Source organism: Tachypleus tridentatus, chromosome 6, assembly GCF_004210375.1.
Source record: "Tachypleus tridentatus isolate NWPU-2018 chromosome 6, ASM421037v1, whole genome shotgun sequence".
NCBI lineage: Eukaryota > Metazoa > Arthropoda > Merostomata > Xiphosura > Limulidae > Tachypleus > Tachypleus tridentatus.
In genome coordinates, this window is record NC_134830.1 from 22,902,359 (window position 1) to 22,926,402 (window position 24,044).

The 24,044-nt window shown below is 35.3% G+C and overlaps 1 protein-coding gene across 2 annotated transcripts in view; it reads right to left on the reverse strand.

The window, feature by feature from the left end:
* The window catches only part of LOC143254500 (uncharacterized), a 42,122-nt gene extending 21,061 nt beyond the window's left edge, over positions 1-21,061 (reverse strand). Inside the window, exon 1 of one of the 2 annotated variants that reach the window (XM_076509676.1) lies at positions 20,735-21,061. In XM_076509676.1, the coding sequence (XP_076365791.1) occupies positions 20,735-20,751 (17 nt within the window). In that variant the 5' untranslated portion in view covers positions 20,752-21,061. The remainder of the gene's footprint in view (positions 1-20,734) is intronic. The other variant, XM_076509675.1, reaches the window with a different exon arrangement.
* Positions 21,062-24,044: the final 2,983 nt, after the last annotated feature.

Below are 24,044 nucleotides of genomic sequence, written 5' to 3' on the forward strand. Positions count from 1 at the left end.
GATCCATACAATTTTCTTTATTAAAACGAATATATATTTTAATATACAGCAATAATACATTTATAATAATGGTTATTACAAATAATGATTTATATACAAACGTTTTACAAACTTAAAAACAATATTGTGCCCTCAGTTTGTTCTGGAACAAAATATTTATTCGACGGTTCACGTTGAACGAATTAATTTTGAGTTAATATTGGTACAGTTCACTTAACTGGTAACGAACTATCTCTCGCTGATCACATGAGCTTTTCACAGCTAAAGCTATACGATATATTCGTAGAAATGGTCATTGTCATATCTTTCGAGGTTTACAGCATCCGAAATATAGCAAAAAACAACAACATAAACGTGTCTCTCCACGCGTTGCGATGGCTACCTTTTACACTCGTTAGGCGAAATTCTCGAAGTTTCATTTGGCAATAATCTGGTATTTACACACATATATATATTATCTATTATTCTACATATTTAGGGAATAGGTGGGAATTTTGCAATACACATACAGGTATTTCTTAACACACGTTTAACTGAAACCAACGTCGATATTAAAACAACAATATAATAGTAAATATGTCATATCTTATGCATTATTCATGAATTTGTGTTGGTTTTTGTATGTATATGGTCAGTTTGTACACCATAATAATACGTAATGCAAGTGCAAGTAATGTATACGTGGATGGGTGTATGTGATGTGCATTCTCTTCACTTATGGAAAGTGTACACATCGTAAGTGTTCATGTGTGCTGTGTATAAAATGACACGGGTTTAAGCTGAATTTAGCCCTTGTTTGTTTGCACACGTAGTTATTGTAACGCAACATACAGATACGTGTTATTATCAGCTGTTTTTATTTCAGCATTAGTTAACTCATGGAAATGAATTTTAAGTATTGTAAACCAATAGGTATTCCATGACAGGATTAACTTTCTTCCCTGTTTTGTATAACTGTGACGACACATGAGTTGGCGCTAGTATACAGATTATTTGTACCGCATAAAAATTACTCCTGTAAGCACCAGACAGAGTTAACCCTTTGATGTCAGACTGTGGCACGAGTCCAGGAAAACTGATACAAAAATAAATAGCATGTAATAGAAGTAAATGTAAATAGATTAGGATAAGGAAGTAAGGAAAAATAAAAATGATGCCAGTGCTGATGTTCTGTTTGAGGCCATAATAAATTACTAATGAATTACTAGCAAAATATTCAAATGGTAAGTGGATCAACCTCCCCCCCCCCCCCCAAAAAAAGGGAAATAAAATGGTTAACAGAGACAAAACTAGAGTTTATGAACAGGTGTACGCACGTGTCAGATTTTACACCCACAGTGCATACGTGTGTGTGTACATGTAAGCTTATGTATGCATAATGAATATTTCCTCAGTTTGGTAACTCCGCTTACTCCTGACAGCTTGCATTGGTTCATTCATAGTTTCACTAATTAGAAGCAACTTATCTCAAATATTCCTAAGAATGGTTTCTTTTTTTTGTCAGGAATTGGTTCTCCCATGGTAAACGTATCTTTTGTTTGTCAAAGACAGTGCGCTCTTTCCTAGGGTGATAAGAGCTCTGGTTGTTTTATTCCTTGCTACACATTTATTTTTATTTAGATTTTTGTGTTTTATTTAATACTCCGTACATTATTGTTCTTCCATATTTCTTTACCACAGCCTTTGAAGTATTACGAGAAGACTTCCTTCTGTTTTCTAAATCTTTCTTTTAACTTCATATTCATGTACCTTAAAAGGATGCTTTCAATCGTTCGGGACTTACCTGTTTATTTGCTTTACAATAAGCAGCTGTACCAGTCTTTTCATTACCGGATAACACTTCATCCTGCCCCCCCGCTAGTACAGCGGTAAGTCTACAGATTTACAACGCTAAAATTAGGGGTTCGATTCCCCTCGGTGAGCTCAGCAGATAGCCCGATGTGGCTTTGCTGTAAGAAAATCAAACAAACAAACACTTCCTCCTCTTATTTCGTTTTGCACTTCTACTTTGTGCTCTAGAAGGTATGCTGATAGTATTCATGTAAGCTATACCACCAGGTAAACTAAGTACAAATAATGTTTACTTATCTTCGGTTGTTGTTTGACAAAATCAGTGCCATCCTAAGATAGAATTGTAATCTTACCTGAGCACAAGGGAACAAACCCAGACGAAGTGTACACTGTGCGAGTTCAAACGAAAATAAATTTAACTAAAAAAAATTATATCTTAAATAACTCACCTGCAGCGTAACATTGCTCATCCACAGAAGTAGACTAAACTATTCTCGTAGTCAGAATTAACCTTATAAGAAATTGTAACACTTTGACCTTTTGACCTTCAATCATTTTTCACAACAATTACTAGAAAAAACACTCTTCAATCAAAAATGTACACGCAGCAAAAACTGGCTCCGGTAGCTTTGTAAACTGCTATGCTATGCATAAATTAAACGCTTTATGAATGCAAATTTAAATTAACTTACAATATATAATATAAATTATTTGATAAAGAGCGTAGATTATCTTACAGCCTACCAAGGTTTCATCGTTGTGAGCCCATAATCTCATCACTGCTTCATTGGGTGTCTACAATATCTAAATCACTAGTACAAAATTCCCTATCTTGTATTTCAATCTACGGTTGTCCAGGTTAATACTTTAGAGATGACATTCCAAGAAAATGATTTAAATCAGTGATACATTCTGAATCTCAGATTAGAATGTCTCGTATTTTTAAAGCTACTTGAGGGTTATCTGCGCGAGCTGTCCCTAATTTAGCAGTGTAAGACTAGAAGGAAGGCAACTAGTCATCACTACCCACCGCCAACTCTTGGGCTACTCTTTAACCAACGAATAGTGGGAGAGACCGTCACATTATAACGCCCCCACGGCTGAAAGGGCGAGCATGTTTGGTGCGACGGGGACTCGAGCCCGCGACCCACAGATTACGAGTCGCATGTCTTAACCCACTTGGCCATGCCGGGCCTATCTGTTAAGCTGTGGTGGTTTAAGCTATCAAAAATATCGTATTCATGACATAGCCACTGGGGCCGTCTGTCCCTAATTTTGAACTACTGACCAGAGGTAAAACAACCACTCCACAATGTCGTAACACCTACTAATCCATTCTGTTATATTTGTAATGCATTTAGCGCTTAAACTGCGGGAAGTATTTTGTAGGACTGCGCTGCTTCCAACCTGATTCTCCATATCCAATATTCACGATTCTGTTGTAGTACCAATCCGCGCTCTGAGTTATTATGAGACAATAAAATAAACTTTTCTGTACATCTCTCTTTTGACACAAAAGAAACTGTTACAACTCGGGCATTTAGTCAATAACTACGAACTTCAGTATTGAACTCAGAATTCTGACATTAACATCATCGGAAAAAGTTCCTCCAAACACTATTCTCTGTATTGTGGATCTTGTTTCTCTATAAACATACCTTCTCCAAGACGAATGCCTAAAAGCACTCGAATTTTCTTTATAAAAGTAGCCAAACCTAGCATTCAAACTACTATAGATTTAGTTGAACTAGTACTTACACTTAATGTTTTTGGATTTAATGAATTATATATTAAAACCAAAGACAGAGGTATGTGTATGGACATGCTCAGACCTTCAATAGTTCTCACTCTAGACTACTTCGATACCCAAAAAGTTTTTTGGATGTAAACTTAACTTTAAAAGATGATGTTCTACGGAAAAATTTGTACCGAAAACTAACAAATAAAGCACAACATTCGCATGATGAGAGCTGTACTCTTACACACAACAAACAAAATATAACACTAAATAAAGCACATAGATTTTAAGATGTGCTCTGACACTATGAATTATGACCGTCACTGAAAGAAGTTAAAAAAAACACGCTATCATCCAACAACTAGTCAAACCTGACAACATACAACGTGAATCTCTCTTGAAACAATTGCCCAAAACTAATTCTTCTAGTGTTCCACCAGTTAATACATATGATTAAAAAGTAATAACAATGCTAAAAAAAAAAAGAATTTTACTTCCTTCAACTTAATGATCGACTAAAATCCATTTTCACGGAAGTGTCTGCCGTTTCGTTTAAGAAAAATAAAACTTTGCAATCGCACTCAGTTCACGTTAAAGTCGACTGGCGGAAGTCTTCCTTCCAAAAGCAAAGTATACCATACCTGTAAGTTCATGCAAAAACAGGCAAATTTTCGAAAAAAGACAAACAAAAGCAGTTCAAAATCACTAAATCTCTAACCTGCTCCGCAAAAAAAAAAAAAACGTTATTTATTTAATCCAATGTCTAAAATGCAATTTCTATTATTTGGATCAAACAAAAACATTCTTACGGAAAAAGTTTAGTAACTACAAGTCAACAATCAAAATAAACAAAGAACTTCCGGTTCCAAAACACTTTAACATTCCTGGAAACTCTCTTGAAGACATTAAACTGACAAATGGAGAGAAACCGTGTACATCTTAGAGAAACGGGGAAGTTAAATAAGGTTACTGGATAACACTATTAAATGCTGTATCAATAGGTGACGCCAATCTCTGTCCATTCTTATGTCTCTGAAACGATTTTCAAAACCAAATTCATAATTAAACTTACATTGCATTATTAGTATTATTCACTCTTTAATTTCTCTGTGAAACGTTGTTCGCTCTTCTATGTAAAATATTTTCTCAACCCAAACGAGCCGTTTTTGCATATAAAATTTCTCAACAATTGGGTTTCTCGACATCACTGAATCACATTATAGCCCCCACCCCTGAAAGGGCGAACATGTGTGGTGGGACATGGATTAGAACTCTCGACCCTCAAAGTGTGAGTCAAGATATTTAACCACCTGGACATGCCACACCTCTATAGTGTGTTAGCTCAGCCACATATTGTTAAGTCTTACTTTTCCTTTCTTACTTCTCCCATTACTGGGCTAAAGGTAAGAAGTATTGTTAATCAATATGGTATAAACTTTCATCCTGACAACCATAAAAGTAAACAGGTTACATTGTCATATACAAGCATTTAAAAAGCGTGTTACGTATTATTCTTTATTTCAGACGAGTCAGATTTATTATACTACGTACGTTACGTTTGTTTGTTTTTTGAATTTCGCACAAAGCTACTCGAGGGCTATCTGTGCTAGCCGTCCCTAATTTAGCAGTGTAAGACGAGAGGGAAGGCAGCTAGTCATCACCTCCCACCGCCAACTCTTGGGCTACTCTTTTACCAACGAATAGTGGGATTGACCGTCACATTATAATGCCCTCACGTGTGAAAAGGCGAGCATGTTTGGAGCGACAGGGATGCAAACCCACGACCCTCAGATTACGAGTCGCACGCCTTAACACGCTTGGCCATGCCGGGCCCGTTACGTTACGTATTAATATTTCAAATAACCGAAATTCTGAATTTTAACTCAGAAGTTAATTAAATGTTAATATGTATTAAATTTATGTTATTTGCCAACAAGATTGATACACGTAATTTTAATTTTTTAATACAAATATATTTTAATAAACAATACAATTTATAATAACGGTTATCGCGATTGTTTATATACAGCAGTTTTACAAACTCACAAATAATACTGATTGTTATAACTGGTCTAGAACTAAATATTTTATCGACGATTCAAGTCCACGAAGAACAAATTAGTTCTGAGTTCATATTTTCACATCTCGCTTAAGTTAACTAACTTGGCTGGTCTCACACAGCTGACTTTAAGTGGAGATATTTAATGCCCTCGTAGAAATACTAATGTTCATAGTTAATTCACTAATGTTTAATGGTTTGTAATGTTCAAAATCTATATATAATATTTCTGGTCAAATTCTGCAGTTTTCCGATTAATAAGTGTCAATGAGAATTATAGCTTTCGAGGTGTATAGTAAAGTGACTTTAGCTGACAAATATTAATCATCTTCTGTCTCTTAGCTTTTGTATGAGTCCCCCGAGTTTTTCGAAGTTCCTACAATGCTCGAAAACACGTCATTGTTTTCGTAAAATATATGTTGTTGATTCTTGCTCTCAAGAATCTTCTACAAAGTTCGATAACAGATAAAAGTTGCGCAACACACAGTCAAGAAAATACATCAATGCAAAAAAAAAATAGAAAACTATACTGAAACAAGAGCAGATATTAAAACAAACGTACATCGGTAAATTCGTTACAAGCGGGAACATAAATTCTAATTAACAGAACTAGACTCTAAGGTACCATAAGAAAACCCAAAAAATCATAATCTGAATGTATGAAAACATGAAACATACCACTTCAAACCTGAGAGGAATTTTCGGAAGGTAATCCTTTATTCAGCATGATATAATTCGTTTAAGGTCTGAGCAACAGCGGTTGTTTTAAAACTGTTGTAGTACTTTACGTTATAGTTTTTGATGACAAGACTTGTTCATAGCTGTATAATAGTCTATACATTCTTTACACAGAGCAAATATGTCCATGTATCAAATACATGCTCATTTGAATTGTTTAAACTTCTTGTGAAGAGATTTAGTTACGTTCAGAAGCGGTATTGGAACAGATTTGGTTTAATGCTTGCTAATTTTATCATCGACCTATCTGAAGTTAAAGGTATTCTTATACCAATAATTCAACTTCATTGGCTTATTTTTAAATAGTTTATATCTCGTTCTATATATAGTATAATTTGATTTCCTTAACCTAGAAACTGTTCTTCCTTTAGCTTGGTTCTCCGCTGATACAGCAGTAACTCTACGGATTTACAACGCTAAAATCAGGGGTTAGATTCCCCTCGGTAGACTTAGCCTGATGTGGCTTAGTTTTAAGAAAAACACACACGCTCATTTAGCTCGCGTACAGACCCTTTCTGATAATTACTGCTACATTGAAGTAAAGATATAGTGTATATGGTTAATTAGAATTATTGTGTGTATGGTTAATCAGAATATTTTTATCACAGGCGAAAAGGTCTGTTAAGGATGTTCACAGTTTCTATGTATAGATAAGTAGCATTCGTTTTATCACGGAAGTAGAGAAAATCTTGTTCTGTAAAATAAACCAATAAAACTCGTTGAAAAACATATATAATATCTCATTTATTACACTTAAACGTTTTGGTTTATGACATAACAGTCGTAGTAACACAGTAATAAGTCTAATAGATTATAACACTACAAACCGTGGTAAATACGACACAGAGAGTCAATGGTTTTGTGCTTGAAACATCAAATAATCTGCCAACGAGAAAAGTATTTGTGGTCTATGTGTGTTATTAATTAGTTCTACTCGATGAGAAGTCAATACTGTTAAATACGTTTATAGCAACGAATGATTTTTGTTTACTAATTTGTCGCATCTTTTTGCTCGTTTCCGATGAAATTACGGTATATACAGGTTTGTTTGTTTGCTTTTGAAATACGCGCAAAGCTACACTAGGGTTATCTGCGCTAGCAGTTCCTAATTTAGCAGTGTAAGACTAGAGGGAAGACAGCTAGTCATCACCACCCACCACCAACTCTTGGGCTACTCTTTTACCAACAAATAGTGGTATTGACCGTCACATTATAACGCCCTCGCGGCTGAAAGGACAAGCATGTTTGGTGTGACGGGGATTCGAACCCACGACCCTCTGATTACGAGTCGAGTATGTAAAGGCTTCGCTAACAAGATTATCTTACGAGTTGTAATACGATCAGTCATAAACAATCGTTGACGGTAACACTGACAGCCAACTTTAGTTAGTTCGCTTGTTCATAACACTGTGGTTATCTCCCAGTGGGTCAGTAGTGAGTTTACGGACTTAAACTCTGAAATAGGAGTTAGATTCCTTCTGGATAACAAACCATAGATAATATATTTAGTATTTTTACATTCATCCAACTGAATAACACTATTCATTTTACTGAAGCAAGGGGTACAGCCTTGTTCAATCAAGTAACAAGAAACTTCGATTTCCCTCGGTGGGCTCAGCGAATAGCCCGATGTAGCTTTGGTATAAGAAAAACACAAACAAGATACGTGTCTTTTACTATATCAAAAAGCGCACATAGCCCTCGTGTAGCTTTGCGCGAAATTCAAAACAAACCAAATGAAACACGTCTTTATTACGCGTACACCAGCTAGAAAAGTAATAAACAACGTTCGGTTTACGTATTTTAAAAATGAAGCTGTAATTATAAAGATGATTATGAAAGACTTTCGTTTTATAACTAGCGAGTAAAATACAAGATAATCTACTGTTAAGTACGAATGTTGAAACGTAGTATATGGTTGCTGGTTTTCTGAGCATGCTGTGAACAAGTATCACCGTCTATTATTTCCCGCAGGGTCAGGAAAACAAGGAAAAACAAAGAGTTTATTTCATGGAATTACAATTAATATATGAGTGGCTTAATACATTTTATGAAATGTCGACAATCCATTGGGCAAAAATAATTTAATTTTATCTGAAAAGAAACTGCGAAAAAATAAGCGAGATACAAGAACATTAAGCGCACCTTTAAAGCGACACTGATAAGATGTAGAGAAGATTGGTTTATTTGTATTTCATAAGCACATGTAAGCAGTGTGTTAAAAAATATGGGTGACTTATCTACATATACATTCTGTAATTTTTCTTCGTTTATAAATGAGGGCTGTTGTCATTGTTTCGAATTAAGCACAAAGCTACCATCTGTGCTCTCGTGTAACAAAAGCACACAAGTAGATAATATTATCTAGCGAAACCACAGCCAATGGAACGGGCTTATTTAACACTATTCATAGTGTTAAACTAGTATTCACTAGTCGTTCACTAGTGTTTTTTGTTTTTTAATTAACAAAAACCGTGAAACTCGGTTTTAGTGTTGTAAGTCCGCAGACATTCTGCTGAGCCACTGGGGGCTATAAATGAGGGATTTATTACGGATCCCAAAATATCACTTCAAAATAATGATAAAAACAAAAAAATACGACAGGGCAGGTAAAAAACCTCGCAGGACAAATATATATTTTCAGAATAGTTTTGTTCTGTTATTATTTTCCTTCTGTTGATGAAGCTTGAACATAGAGTGTGCATGAAACATTGCGAAGGGTTATCTGTTTTATAACGATGGCTTATTTAATTTTCCAACCACTATAACCTCTTCCAAAAAGAACATTTATTGTCTTTAAACATAACTTGAAATGTTTTATTTTTTTGGTTTATGAGTGTGTGACTCTTAAATAATGTATCCTGTCTGTGACCTATAAACAATGCAGCCGCTGACCGATCTAGTAAACAATCCTGTTCGTTGATCTCTCTCTGAAAATAATTGTGCATTCGTTTGAAAACAGAATTGTTTTAATAATAAATATAATAATAAATTTCAAAATGTTATTCAAGTACATCAAGCAGAACAAACGAGTTCGTGAACCAGTCATAATGTAGACCTTAGTTACTTATAGAATATCATTGTCACATGACTCAGTTATCACCTAGCAGCACATCGGCATGTCAGCGGACTTACAAACCTCGCAACCGGTTAATCTTAATAAGAAGAGCAGAGATAGCTTGTTGTATACCTTTGTGTTTAATTACAAACAAACATTCCTTTCTTAACTTGCTAACACAACGTTAATTCTATTATCTCTGCTCTAGAATAGCTACCCTATTCTGAATAATATCAAATTAGTCATTCACTAGTGTTGTACATTGCCAAAAATAACACTAGTATACTGTGTTATGTGATATTAGTACAAAACTAGTTGTTCACTAATGCTCTATATTACCTGATATTACAATGTAATTAGTCGTTCACTAGTATTTGGTGTTACCTGATATTACAATGTAATTAGTCGTTCACTAGTATTTAGTGTTACCTGATATTACAATGTAATTAGTCGTTCACTAGTATTTGGTGTTATCTGATATTACAATGTAATTAGTCGTTCACTAGTGTTTGGTGTTACCTGATATTACAATGTCATTAGTCGTTCACTAGTATTTTGTGTTACCTGATATTACAATGTAATTAGTCGTTCACTAGTATTTGGTGTTACCTGATATTACAATGTAATTAGTCGTTCACTAGTATTTGGTGTTACCTGATATTACAATGTAATTAGTCGTTCACTAGTGTTGTACATTGCCAAAAATAACACTAGTATACTGTGTTATGTGATATTAGTACAAAACTAGTTGTTCACTAATGCTCTATATTACCTGGTATTACAATGTAATTAGTCGTTCACTAGTGTTTGGTGTTACCTGATATTACAATGTAATTAGTCGTTCACTAGTATTTGGTGTTACCTGATATTACAATGTAATTAGTCGTTCACTAGTATTTGGTGTTATCTGATATTACAATGTAATTAGTCGTTCACTAGTATTTGGTGTTATCTGATATTACAATGTCATTAGTCGTTCACTAGTATTTGGTGTTACCTGATATTACAATGTAATTAGTCGTTCACTAGTGTTTGGTGTTACCTGATATTACAATGTAATTAGTCGTTCACTAGTATTTGGTGTTACCTGATATTACAATGTAATTAGTCGTTCACTAGTATTTAGTGTTACCTGATATTACAATGTAATTAGTCGTTCACTAGTATTTGGTGTTACCTGATAGTACAATGTAATTAGTCGTTCACTAGTGTTTTGTGTTACCTGATATTACAATGTAATTAGTCGTTCACTAGTGTTTTGTGTTACCTGATATTACAATGTAATTAGTCGTTCACTAGTATTTGGTGTTACCTGATATTACAATGTAATTAGTCGTTCACTAGTGTTTGGTGTTACCTGATATTACAATGTAATTAGTCGTTCACTAGTATTTGGTGTTACCTGATATTACAATGTAATTAGTCGTTCACAAGTATTTGGTGTTACCTGATATTACAATGTAATTAGTCGTTCACTAGTGTTTGGTGTTACCTGATATTACAATGTAATTAGTCGTTCACTAGTATTTGGTGTTACCTGATATTGCAATGTAATTAGTCGTTCACTAGTATTTGGTGTTACCTGATATTACAATGTAATTAGTCGTTCACTAGTATTTGGTGTTACCTGATATTACAATGTAATTAGTCGTTCACTAGTATTTGGTGTTACCTGATATTACAATGTAATTAGTCGTTCACTAGTATTTGGTGTTACCTGATATTACAATGTAATTAGTCGTTCACTAGTGTTTGGTGTTACCTGATATTACAATGTAATTAGTCGTTCACTAGTATTTGGTGTTACCTGATATTACAATGTAATTAGTCGTTCACTAGTATTTGGTGTTACCTGATATTACAATGTAATTAGTCGTTCACTAGTGTTTTGTGTTACCTGATATTACAATGTAATTAGTCGTTCACTAGTGTTTTGTGTTACCTGATATTACAATGTAATTAGTCGTTCACTAGTATTTGGTGTTACCTGATATTACAATGTAATTAGTCGTTCACTAGTATTTGGTGTTACCTGATATTACAATGTAATTAGTCGTTCACTAGTATTTGGTGTTACCTGATATTACAATGTAATTAGTCGTTCACTAGTATTTGGTGTTACCTGATATTACAATGTAATTAGTCGTTCACTAGTATTTGTGTGTTACCTGATATTACAATGTAATTAGTCGTTCACTAGTGTTTTGTGTTACCTGATATTACAATGTAATTAGGCGTTCACTAGTGTTTGGTGTTACCTGATATTACAATGTAATTAGGCGTTCACTAGTATATGGTGTTACCTGATAGTACAATGTAATTAGGCGTTCACTAGTGTTTTGTGTTACCTGATATTACAATGTAATTAGTCGTTCACTAGTGTTTTGTGTTACCTGATATTACTATGTAATTAGTCGTTCACTAGTATTTGGTGTTACCTGATATTACAATGTAATTAGTCGTTCACTAGTGTTTGGTGTTACCTGATATTACAATGTAATTAGTCGTTCACTAGTGTTTTGTGTTACCTGATATTACAATGTAATTAGATATTACGTTCACTAGTATTTAATGTTACCTGATATTACAATGTAATTAGTCGTTCACTAGTGTTTTGTGTTTGATATTACAATGTAATTAGTCGTTCACTAGTGTTTTGTGTTACCTGATATTACAATGTAATTAGTCGTTCACTAGTGTTTTGTGTTACCTGATATTACAATGTAATTAGTCGTTCACTAGTGTTTGGTGTTACCTGATATTACAATGTAATTAGTCGTTCACTAGTGTTTTGTGTTACCTGATATTACAATGTAATTAGTCGTTCACTAGTGTTTTGTGTTACCTGATATTACAATGTAATTAGTCGTTCACTAGTGTTTTGTGTTACCTGATATTAACGTACAACTATCCGCAACATTTGAGGTAGTTTACGTTCCCTTCGCTTGTATTTTCCTTATTTTATAATTTTCAAGTATGGCACTTAAACTACACTAACTACACTAACAAAACCAATTACACGGTCAGACACACAAACGCACGTAGACGTAACTTTATGCCATAAATCTACTCTTAAGACATGGCCATAATCCGTAAAAAATGACCTTTCAACATAAATAACCATTAGCGTTTGTGTTTTTTCTGATAGCAAAGCTACCGAGGTGGAACCGAGCCCCTGAAAGAACATTTAAGAAAGCCACATTGGTTTGCGTATTCGTTTTGCATGACGAATTTACTGAATTTACTGTTATACACTAATATCAAAAGTTTCTTACAAATAACCTTTTAAATTTAATTTTGAATTATTGAAATTACCGAATGTTAAATATTAAACAAGAATCAGACACCTTAATGAAAAAACAGAATGATTAAAAAAATCCCTTAACTTACAGAAAAAAATAACAGCTGAGAAAACTAATTTTCCCACAGTCATTGAAGTAGATATGTAACAACATATGATAAAACAGTAGCTGAGAATCACTTTAGACGGATGCAGTCAATTGGCATATCTTGTTAAGTTAAAACATTAAGTATTCGGTACGGTCGGAAAACTGGCACGCCGTGCAAGTATGTAAACAAGTCATGTGAGATCAGGATACGAATTAGACAGCAGTTGGCTCCTACAAGGCCTAAACGTATGACCATATTGTTTTGTAACACATGGAAACAGATATAGTTTAAAGTCGCATAAGGCGACGAAAATATTAAAATGAAACAATAGGTTGAACAATGGTCAAGGTTTTACATATTTTACCTGAATAAAAGTAACGTGTCGACCTGGCGTTCGTCATCTGATCGTACACTTTACAAAGGTGAGCGCATACACACAGTTCAAAGAACTTGTTTGTGTAATATTAATATTTGGAACGTCGAGTATGAAATTTCTAAGGAAAATTAAACTATTTGTTGATGAATAACCACACAGTTGACGATTTTTTTTTTTATTCATGGGCTTATTATTGCTCCAAAAGACATTCATAAAATGAAAAGGCTCGATAGGAGATGAGTTTATAATATGAAAACCTAAGACTACCTGGTTTAAATGAACGCTTTTATTTCCTGATAATTTCGGTTTTGACATTCTCTGTTTAAATTTTGATTGATATCCACTTTCATGACTTGTAACTTTATGTAATAGATATAATACTGCTCAGAAGTTTCACGTTCAGCATTCCAAATACTGCGCATACAAATTCGTTGAATTCTGCGCATGCGCTCTTGTTGAAACTATACGACCTGACGAAGAGCGCAAACTCGAAATGCCATCCTTCTTTAAATGAAATATGTAAATAAATAAAACACGCCTTCTCTCGCATTTTGAAGGTTAAAGTCTAAGAATATACGTGGTTAGTCCTTGGTTCGAATCAGCTTACTCGAATGTTTCAAGATGAATTAATTTAATGTAGCTTTAAATATAAAATCAACATGTTTTTAATATCGTGTTCTTTCTTTTATGTACATGCCAATCTGTAATTTTTAATCAACGCTGATTTGTGAATCTTGTTTACATGGTCTCACATGGTCAAGAGGGTAAGACGCTCGACTCGTAATCCGAGAGTCGCGGGTTCGAATCCCCGTCCCCTTAAATATGCTCGCCCTTTCGGTCGTGGGGGCGTTACAAAACCCCGATCAATCTCACTATTCGTTAGTAAAAGAGTAGCCCAGCAGTGGGTGGTGATGATTAACTGCCTCTCCTGTAGTCTTACGCTGCTAAACAAAAGACGGCTAGCGCAGATAGCCCTCATGTAGCTTTGCACAAAATTCAAAAACAAACTTATGTACACAGAAAGCAACAAGACAGTTCAGGAAACGTTTCTTTAGTTTGGTCGCGAATAATGAAACAATTCGTACAATTCAAACGTATGCGAAAATTGTAACACACTTTAACTGCATATTAACTGTAACTAATTGTACAATAATTATACATTGTTTATAAACTGATGGACCCATTACTAAATGTCCTTAGAAAAAAACCTGTATCAGGTTAAAACTGAAACGATGATCCGAATTATAATTGAAAATAAATAAATAACCCAAAAATCTGTCATCCTGTTTCTGAACAATGAAATTTACATGTTATTATTAGCAGAGCCCCAAAGGTGGACGGCGAGCTCAGACGAGAAATCGTTTTTATAATCAGTACTTAACAAAATTGTTTCTACTAAATTCGTTAAAGCTTCGATTAAAAACACGAAAGTGGAAAACATATTAGTTCTGTTTGCATAAATAAGCTTGTCCCAGTGATAAGATTTCCGGACCGTGGATTTGCAGGTTCAACGTTCGTGTTACACTACTGCACTTTCGAGCTGTGTTAGGAGTGACGGATAAATCCCACTATTCGGTCAGACATCCAGAAGTCCTATAATTGTTGACTGCTATTGGATATCTGCCATTTATATAGTCTATCAGTTTAAATTTAGCGCAGGTGGCTTTTGAGTAACTTTGAGCTTATATTTTGCTATAAATGTACAGTTCCAAATAAAGTTTATTCAATCTCAGATTCGTACTTATGACGTTTGTTTTTTAATTTCGCGCAAAGCTATTCGAGGGCTATCTGCGCTAGCCGTCCCTAATTTAGCAGTGTAAGACTAGAGGAAGGCAGCTAGTCATCACCACCCACCGCCAACTCTTCGGCTACTCTTTTACCAACGAATAGTGGGATTGACCGTCACATTATAACGCCCCACGGCTCAAAGGGCGAGCATGTTTGGTGCGACGGGGACTCAAACCCGCGACCTTCGGATTACGAGTCGAACGCCTCAACACGCTTGGCCATACCGGACCTCTACTTATGACGTAAAACTAGCAATAAATCCGGGTACCTTCATAAAAAGCTACATCATAAAATATAATTATAGTGTATCTACTCATGTCTAATAGCTGAGCCTTTCAACACCAGAGCAATGCGCTATTGACTACTAAGTTAATAAAACAGCACGAGCTTGTAATTAGTCTGACGAGATAATTAATGATTAGTTCAGAAAAAAACGAAAACTCGATAAATAAAATGTTCTTTGTACTTGAAAAAATAAACAACGCAAATAACAACCAAATACGCATATTCTTTCTGCTTGAAGAACATTTGAATTCAAATTATTATTCCCCGCAGGGAAAGTGGTAGGTCTTCGGATTTTACAACACTAGATTCAGGGGTTCGATTCCCCACCGTGGACACAGCAGATATCCTAATGTGGCTTTGCTATAAAAGAAAACATACTCAAAATGTTAGGTAAGTGATATTATTTTTGCGTAATCATACACTAACTTTATACACTACATTTCTGTTCCAAGTCTGAAATGAGTGCTCAGACACTGATAGATGGATTTTTTAGCTATCTCTGAACTGCGCTTAAGTACCACTTTCTCATATGAAGTACAAAAGCTTTCTGAATAATAACAATGTGTTATAATTAATAGTGTTAAAGATTCTTTAGAAAAGTTGTAATTGCAGCGACGCTCAGAACAAAGGTTTAAACAATCGCAATGAAATCATTAAGCCATGTGTGATGTGGTTTCACATAATGTCAGGGAATAATTAATAATATTATTGAAATGATTAAACAATGTGAGATGTGGTTTCACATAATGTCAGGGAATAATTAATAATATTATTAAAATAATTAAGCCATGTGTGATGTGGTTTCACATAATGTCAGGGAATAATTAATAATATTATTGAAATGATTAAGCCATGTGTGATGTGGTTTCACATAATGTCGTTGAATAATTAATAATATTATTGAAATCATTAAGCCATGTGTGATGTGGTTTCACATAATGTCAGGGAATAATTAATAACACTATTGAAATCATTAAGCCATGTGTGATGTGGTTTCACATAATGTCAGGGAATAATTAATAATATTATTGAAATGAGTAAGCCATGTGTGATGTGGTTTCACATAATATCAGGAAATAATTAATAATATTATTGAAATGATTGAGCCATGTGTGATGTGGCTGTACATAATGTCAGGGAATAATTAATAATATTAATGGAATGATTTAGCCATATGTGATGTGGTTTCACATAATGTCGTTGAATAATTAATAATATTATTGAAATCATTAAGCCATGTGTGATATGGTTTCACATAATATCAGAGAATAATTAATAATATTATTGAAATGATTAAGCCATGTGTGATGTGGCTGTACATAATGTCAGGGAATAATTAATAATATTATTAAAATGATTAAGCCATGTGTGATGTGGCTGTACATAATATCAGGAATAATTAATAATATTAATGGAATGATTTAGCCATATGTGATGTGGCTGTACATAATATCAGGGAATAATTAATAATATTATTAAAATGATTTAGCCATATGTGATGTGGTTTCACACAATGTCAGGGAATAATTAATAATATTATTGAAATGATTAAGCCATGTGTGATGTGGTTTCACATAATGTCAGGGAATAATTAATAATATTATTGAAATAATTAAGTCATGTGTGATGTGGTTTCACATAATGTCAGGGAATAATTAATAATATTACTAAAATGATTAAGCCATGTGTGATGTGGTTTTACATAATATCAGGGAATAATTAATAATATTATTGAAATTATTAAGCCATGTGTGATGTGGCTGTACATAATGTCAGGGAATAATTAATAATATTAATGGAATGATTTAGCCATATGTGATGTAGTTTCACATAATGTCAGGGAATAATTAATAATATTATTAAAATGATTCAGCCATGTGTGATGTCGTTTCACATAATGTCAGGGAATAATTAATATTATTGAAATGATTAAGCCATGTGTGATGTGGTTTCACATAATGTCGTTGAATAATTAATAATATTATTGAAATCATTAAGCCATGTGTGATGTGGTGTCACATAATGTCAGGGAATAATTAATAACACTATTGAAATCATTAAGCCATGTGTGATGTGGTTTCACATCATGTCATGGAATAATTAATAATACTATTGAAATCATTAAGCCATATGAAATGTGGTTTCACATAATGTCAGGGAATAATTAATAATATTATTGAAATGATTAAGCCATGAGTGATGTGGTTTCACATAATGTCGTCGAATAATTAATAATTATGTTACACTTTTTACGCTTTGTATGGTATGATCTCACACAATGTTGTGGAATACGAGTAATTGTTTTCCTCTTAACTCGAAATATCTCTTTTGAGTGAAAACTGATGAATTTTGCTTGTGTGTAATGTGATAAAATTTAAATAGCTTTTATTTTGAGGGTATATGGTATACTTATTGAAACCTACAGCATGTTATGTATTGCACCGTGCAAAGTAACAGGTTTTTGTCACAAAATTCTCGGCGTCAGCGTGTAGGAGTAAGTGCATTGGCCATTGAAACAAGTCTCCCGCTAGGACAGTGATAAGACTCTGTTAAAATCAGAGGTTCGATTCCCCTCGATAAACACAATAGATAGCCTGATGTAGCGACAAATGCTTTAAACAGTGTTTACATTGGCAACAGTCTTTATAGCAGTAACAGTGTTTAAGACCCGGCATGGCTCGGTGGGTTAAGGTGTGCGACTCGTAATCTGAAGGGCGCGGATTTGCATCCCCGTCGCACCAAACATGCTCGCCTTTTCAGCTGTGGAGGCGTTATAACGTGACGGTCAATCCCATTATTCATTGGTAAAAGAGTAGTCCAAAAGTTGGCGGTGGGTGGTGGTGACTAGCTGCCTTCTCTTTAGTCTTACACTGCTAAATTAGGGACGGCTAGCACAGATAGCCCTCGAATAGCTTTGCGCAAAATTCAAAAACAACAACAACAACAGTGTCTATATTCTCAGCCACTTTTAAACAAGTAATAGTTTATACAAACAGTGTTTACATTGTCAACAGTTTTTGTATCAGTAATAGCGTTCATACAAATAGCGTTTATAATATTTGCATTGTCAGCAGTCCTTATAACAGTAATAGTGTTTATATAAATGGTAGTTTTATATCGATAGCAGCATTTATACCGGTATCAATATTCATATAAATTACAATATTTAATCAATAGCAGTATTTACATTGCTTACAGTTTTTATACCGGTTACAATGCTTATATCAACAACAGTGTTTACATCTGTAGTAGTGTTTATTTTAGTTACACTGTTTATGTCGGTTACAGTATTTATGTAGGCAGCAAATTTCATGAGTTGTACTAATCAGAGTTTATTTGTTACATAAAGAGCTGTTAATGTCAAGCTTGATAATAGCACTTTTATAATGGTGATATCAGGTGGTCTCATTCATCTGAGAGCAATCAGCTAGGAACTAAAGAATGAACAGGTGGTTTGACAAATATCCATTTCCAGGTAAATCTGAACTATCTGTCTTCGATTTAGTTGAAACAATGACAGGGATTGGGCACACTGTACATCGCTGTAAAACATTCCAGAGTAAATCTGAACTATCTGCCCTCGATTTAGTTGAAATAATGACAGGGATCGGGAACATTGTACATCGCTGTAAAACATTCCAGAGTAAATCTGAACTATCTGTCCTCGATTTAGTTGAAATAATAACAGGGATCGGGCACATTGTACATCGCTGTAAAACATTCCAGAATAAATCTGAACTATCTGTCCTCGATTTAGTTGAAATAATGACAGGGATCGGGCACATTGTACATCGCTGTAAAACATTCCAGAGTAAATCTGAACTATCTGTTCTTGATTTAGTTGAAAAAATGTCAGGGATTGGGCACACTGTACATCGCTGTAAAACATTCTGGTGTAAATCTGAACTATCTGTCCTTGATTTAGTTGAAATAATGACAGGGATCGGGCACACTGTGCATCGCTGTAAAACATTCTGGTGTAAATCTGAACTATCTGTCCTTGATTTAGTTGAAATAATGACAGGGATCGGGCACACTGTACATCGCTGTAAAACATTCTGGTGTAAATCTGAACTATCTGTCCTTGATTTAGTTGAAATAATGACAGGGATCGGGCACACTGTACATCGCTGTAAAACATTCTGGTGTAAATACGAACTATTAGCTCTCGATTTAGTTGAGACAATGATATGGATTAAGCACACCTTTCAAAGCTGTAAGATATTTCGGAGTAAATCTGAACTATGTAGCCTCGATCTAGCTCAAACAATTATAGGGATTGAACACCCAGTATAACGTTCTAAAACAATTTATATTTTAATGTCAATAAATTTACTGGAAAACTCTCTCATGACTTTATAACCTGTTTAAATCTGTATCATACCAAACTGAAAACAAAACAAAACATGTCATTATATGTACATGTAACAATGGCATTTTCCTCATGACTGTTGCTTATTCGTATCATAAAACTAAGAATATTATAACCTCAAAGTATCACTCGACATGTTACTGTTGTATTTATAGGAGGAACTGGACATATGCACAATACAAGCAAATACTCACCTACGTCTCAAACAACCAAATAATAAATCTTCAAAAGTATTTGAAAGACACTCATAGATGATAAAGAATCCACATACTAAATACAAGTCATAGAACCAGTTGACAAAGTCAGCAGAAAGGATTAAAAGAATTCACAAATTTCTCAATTTCACTACCTGATTGACATTGTTGAACAGACTGACTTATCATAGTTATAAATGCATCAAATGCACGGATTAGCACAAGTGTTTTACTCTCTAAAATACCCTGAGCAGGGACACTATTTTAAAATGCATAGATCATTTCGCTCTCTCCCCTCCCCTAGTACAGCGAGTGTGTGTTTTTCTTATAGAAAAGCCACAAAGGGCTATCTGCTCAGCCCACCGAGGGAATCGAACCCTAATTTTAGCGTTGTAAACCCGGAGACATACCGCTGTACTAGTGGTGGACTAGTACAGCGATAACTCTACGGATTTACAACGCTAAAATCAGGGTTTCGAGTCCCCTCGGTGGAATCAGCTACAATAAAACAAAAGCACAGGTCGTTTCGCAATGCTGGAGTAAAGATACACTGATAATTTCATATAATTATACATGGTAATAATTACACGGACCTGTGATTGTTTTACTGTCTTGGAATTTTTGCTCGACAGTAATTCCTGAACGTTGAACCCGAAAATAATACTTATTTTTCTGCATCACCTTTTTTTTACAAAACGTTATGTGTGCTTTTACATAAGTGAATCATTTCCATTGAAGTGAGGTCACATTTTGTTGTGCTTAAAATGTTCACAACCAATGGCTATAAATTTCTACTAACGAATCACGACGTGAGAGTCTTATTGATTGTTCTAGAATCCAAACATAACAAACATATTAATAACAATAAAATGTTCGTTGTGGTAATTGAAGTAATAATTTAATCTAAGTAATATTTTTTCTACCCGATTTGTAAAAAGTACTTACGTGATAGAAATAACCATATTATTTTCGAAATCTGTGCAGCTGAATTATGAAAAATCCGTTATAAAAGCCTTCTAGTAGCGCAGCGGTATGTCTTCAGACTTAAATGCCATAAACCAGATTTCGACATCGGTGGTTGCCAGAGCAGAAAGCCCATTGTGTAGCTTTATACTTAATACCAAAGACACAAAGAAGCGTTATTAAAAGCAAACCAATGTTTATGGAGTTTGAACTCGAAGGTTTGTGTTGTTATGGGTGACGTCCAGCTAAAGACCTGTTTCCTGCATAAACACCAACCTTCATTACCAGTTTTACTAGCATGAAATTTTATTGATTGTCTGAAATGGATGAGGTAGTTAATTAAAGTAATTAACTTCCTCTCTACAACCTAACCAGGGGGCGTGTCTAACATTCATCCATGTCAATTGTTTTTCTGGTAAATACAAACGTGTATCCATGGTTCTACTTTATCATAGGAAGTGACTTGGTACACAGAAACGTGTATCCATGGTTCTACTTTATCATAGGAAGTGACTTGGTACACAGAAACGTGTATCCATGGTTCTACTTTATCACAGGCAGTGACTTGGTACACAGAAACGTGTATCCATGGTTCTACTTTATCACAGGCAGTGACTTGGTACACAGAAACGTGTATCCATGGTTCTACTTTATCACAGGCAGTGACTTGGTACACAGAAACGTGTATCCATGGTTCTACTTTATCACAGGCAGTGACTTGGTACACAGAAACGTGTATCCATGGTTCTACTTTATCACAGGCAGTGACTTGGTACACAGAAACGTGTATCCATGGTTCTACTTTATCACAGGCAGTGACTTGGTACACAGAAACGTGTATCCATGGTTCTACTTTATCACAGGCAGTGACTTGGTACACAGAAACGTGTATCCATGGTTCTACTTTATCACAGGCAGTGACTTGGTACACAGAAACGTGTATCCATGGTTCTACTTTATCACAGGCAGTGACTTGGTACACAGAAACGTGTATCCATGGTTCTACTTTATCACAGGCAGTGACTTGGTACACAGAAACGTGTATCCATGGTTCTACTTTATCACAGGCAGTGACTTGGTACACAGAAACGTGTATCCATGGTTCTACTTTATCACAGGCAGTGACTTGGTACACAGAAACGTGTATCCATGGTTCTACTTTATCACACAGGCAGTGACTTGGTACACAGAAACGTGTATCCATGGTTCTACTTTATCACAGGCAGTGACTTGGTACACAGAAACGTGTATCCATGGTTCTACTTTATCACAGGCAGTGACTTGGTACACAGAAACGTGTATCCATGGTTCTACTTTATCACAGGCAGTGACTTGGTACACAGAAACGTGTATCCATGGTTCTACTTTATCACAGGCAGTGACTTGGTACACAGAAACGTGTATCCATGGTTCTACTTTATCACAGGCAGTGACTTGGTACACAGAAACGTGTATCCATGGTTCTACTTTATCACAGGCAGTGACTTGGTACACGGAAACGTGTATCCATGGTTCTACTTTATCACAGGCAGTGACTTGGTACACGGAAACGTGTATCCATGGTTCTACTTTATCATAGGCAGTGACTTGGTACACGGAAACGTGTATCCATGGTTCTACTTTATCACAGGCAGTGACTTGGTACACAGAAACGTGTATCCATGGTTCTACTTTATCACAGGCAGTGACTTGGTACACAGAAACGTGTATCCATGGTTCTACTTTATCATAGGCAGTGACTTGGTACACAGAAACGTGTATCCATGGTTCTACTTTATCACAGGCAGTGACTTGGTACACAGAAACGTGTATCCATGGTTCTACTTTATCATAGGCAGTGACTTGGTACACAGAAACGTGTATCCATGGTTCTACTTTATCACAGGCAGTGACTTGGTACACAGAAACGTGTATCCATGGTTCTACTTTATCACAGGCAGTGACTTGGTACACAGAAACGTGTATCCATGGTTCTACTTTATCACAGGCAGTGACTTGGTACACAGAAACGTGTATCCATGGTTCTACTTTATCACAGGCAGTGACTTGGTACACAGAAACGTGTATCCATGGTTCTACTTTATCACAGGCAGTGACTTGGTACACAGAAACGTGTATCCATGGTTCTACTTTATCACAGGCAGTGACTTGGTACACAGAAACGTGTATCCATGGTTCTACTTTATCACAGGCAGTGACTTGGTACACAGAAACGTGTATCCATGGTTCTACTTTATCACAGGCAGTGACTTGGTACACAGAAACGTGTATCCATGGTTCTACTTTATCATAGGCAGTGACTTGGTACACAGAAACGTGTATCCATGGTTCTACTTTATCACAGGCAGTGACTTGGTACACAGAAACGTGTATCCATGGTTCTACTTTATCACAGGCAGTGACTTGGTACACAGAAACGTGTATCCATGGTTCTACTTTATACACAGGCAGTGACTTGGTACACAGAAACGTGTATCCATGGTTCTACTTTATCACAGGCAGTGACTTGGTACACAGAAACGTGTATCCATGGTTCTACTTTATCATAGGCAGTGACTTGGTACACAGAAACGTGTATCCATGGTTCTACTTTATCACAGGCAGTGACTTGGTACACAGAAACGTGTATCCATGGTTCTACTTTATCATAGGCAGTGACTTGGTACACAGAAACGTGTATCCATGGTTCTACTTTATTAGGCAGTGACTTGGTACACAGAAACGTGTATCCATGGTTCTACTTTATCACAGACAGTGACTTGGTACACAGAAACGTGTATCCATGGTTCTACTTTATCACAGGCAGTGACTTGGTACACAGAAACGTGTATCCATGGTTCTACTTTATCATAGGCAGTGACTTGGTACACAGAAACGTGTATCCATGGTTCTACTTTATCAGGCAGTGAGGCAGTGACTTCACAGGCAGTACACAGAAACGTGTATCCATGGTTCTACTTTATCACAGGCAGTGACTTGGTACACAGAAACGTGTATCCATGGTTCTACTTTATCATAGGCAGTGACTTGGTACACAGAAACGTGTATCCATGGTTCTACTTTATCACAGGCAGTGACTTGGTACACAGAAACGTGTATCCATGGTTCTACTTTATCACAGGCAGTGACTTGGTACACAGAAACGTGTATCCATGGTTCTACTTTATCATAGGCAGTGACTTGGTACACAGAAACCTCTTCGGTTTTTTATTATTATTATTTATATTTTAATTCACCTATGTCGCTAATGTGTGACATCCCGTTGCCTTCTCGTTCAATTTAAAAAAATTGG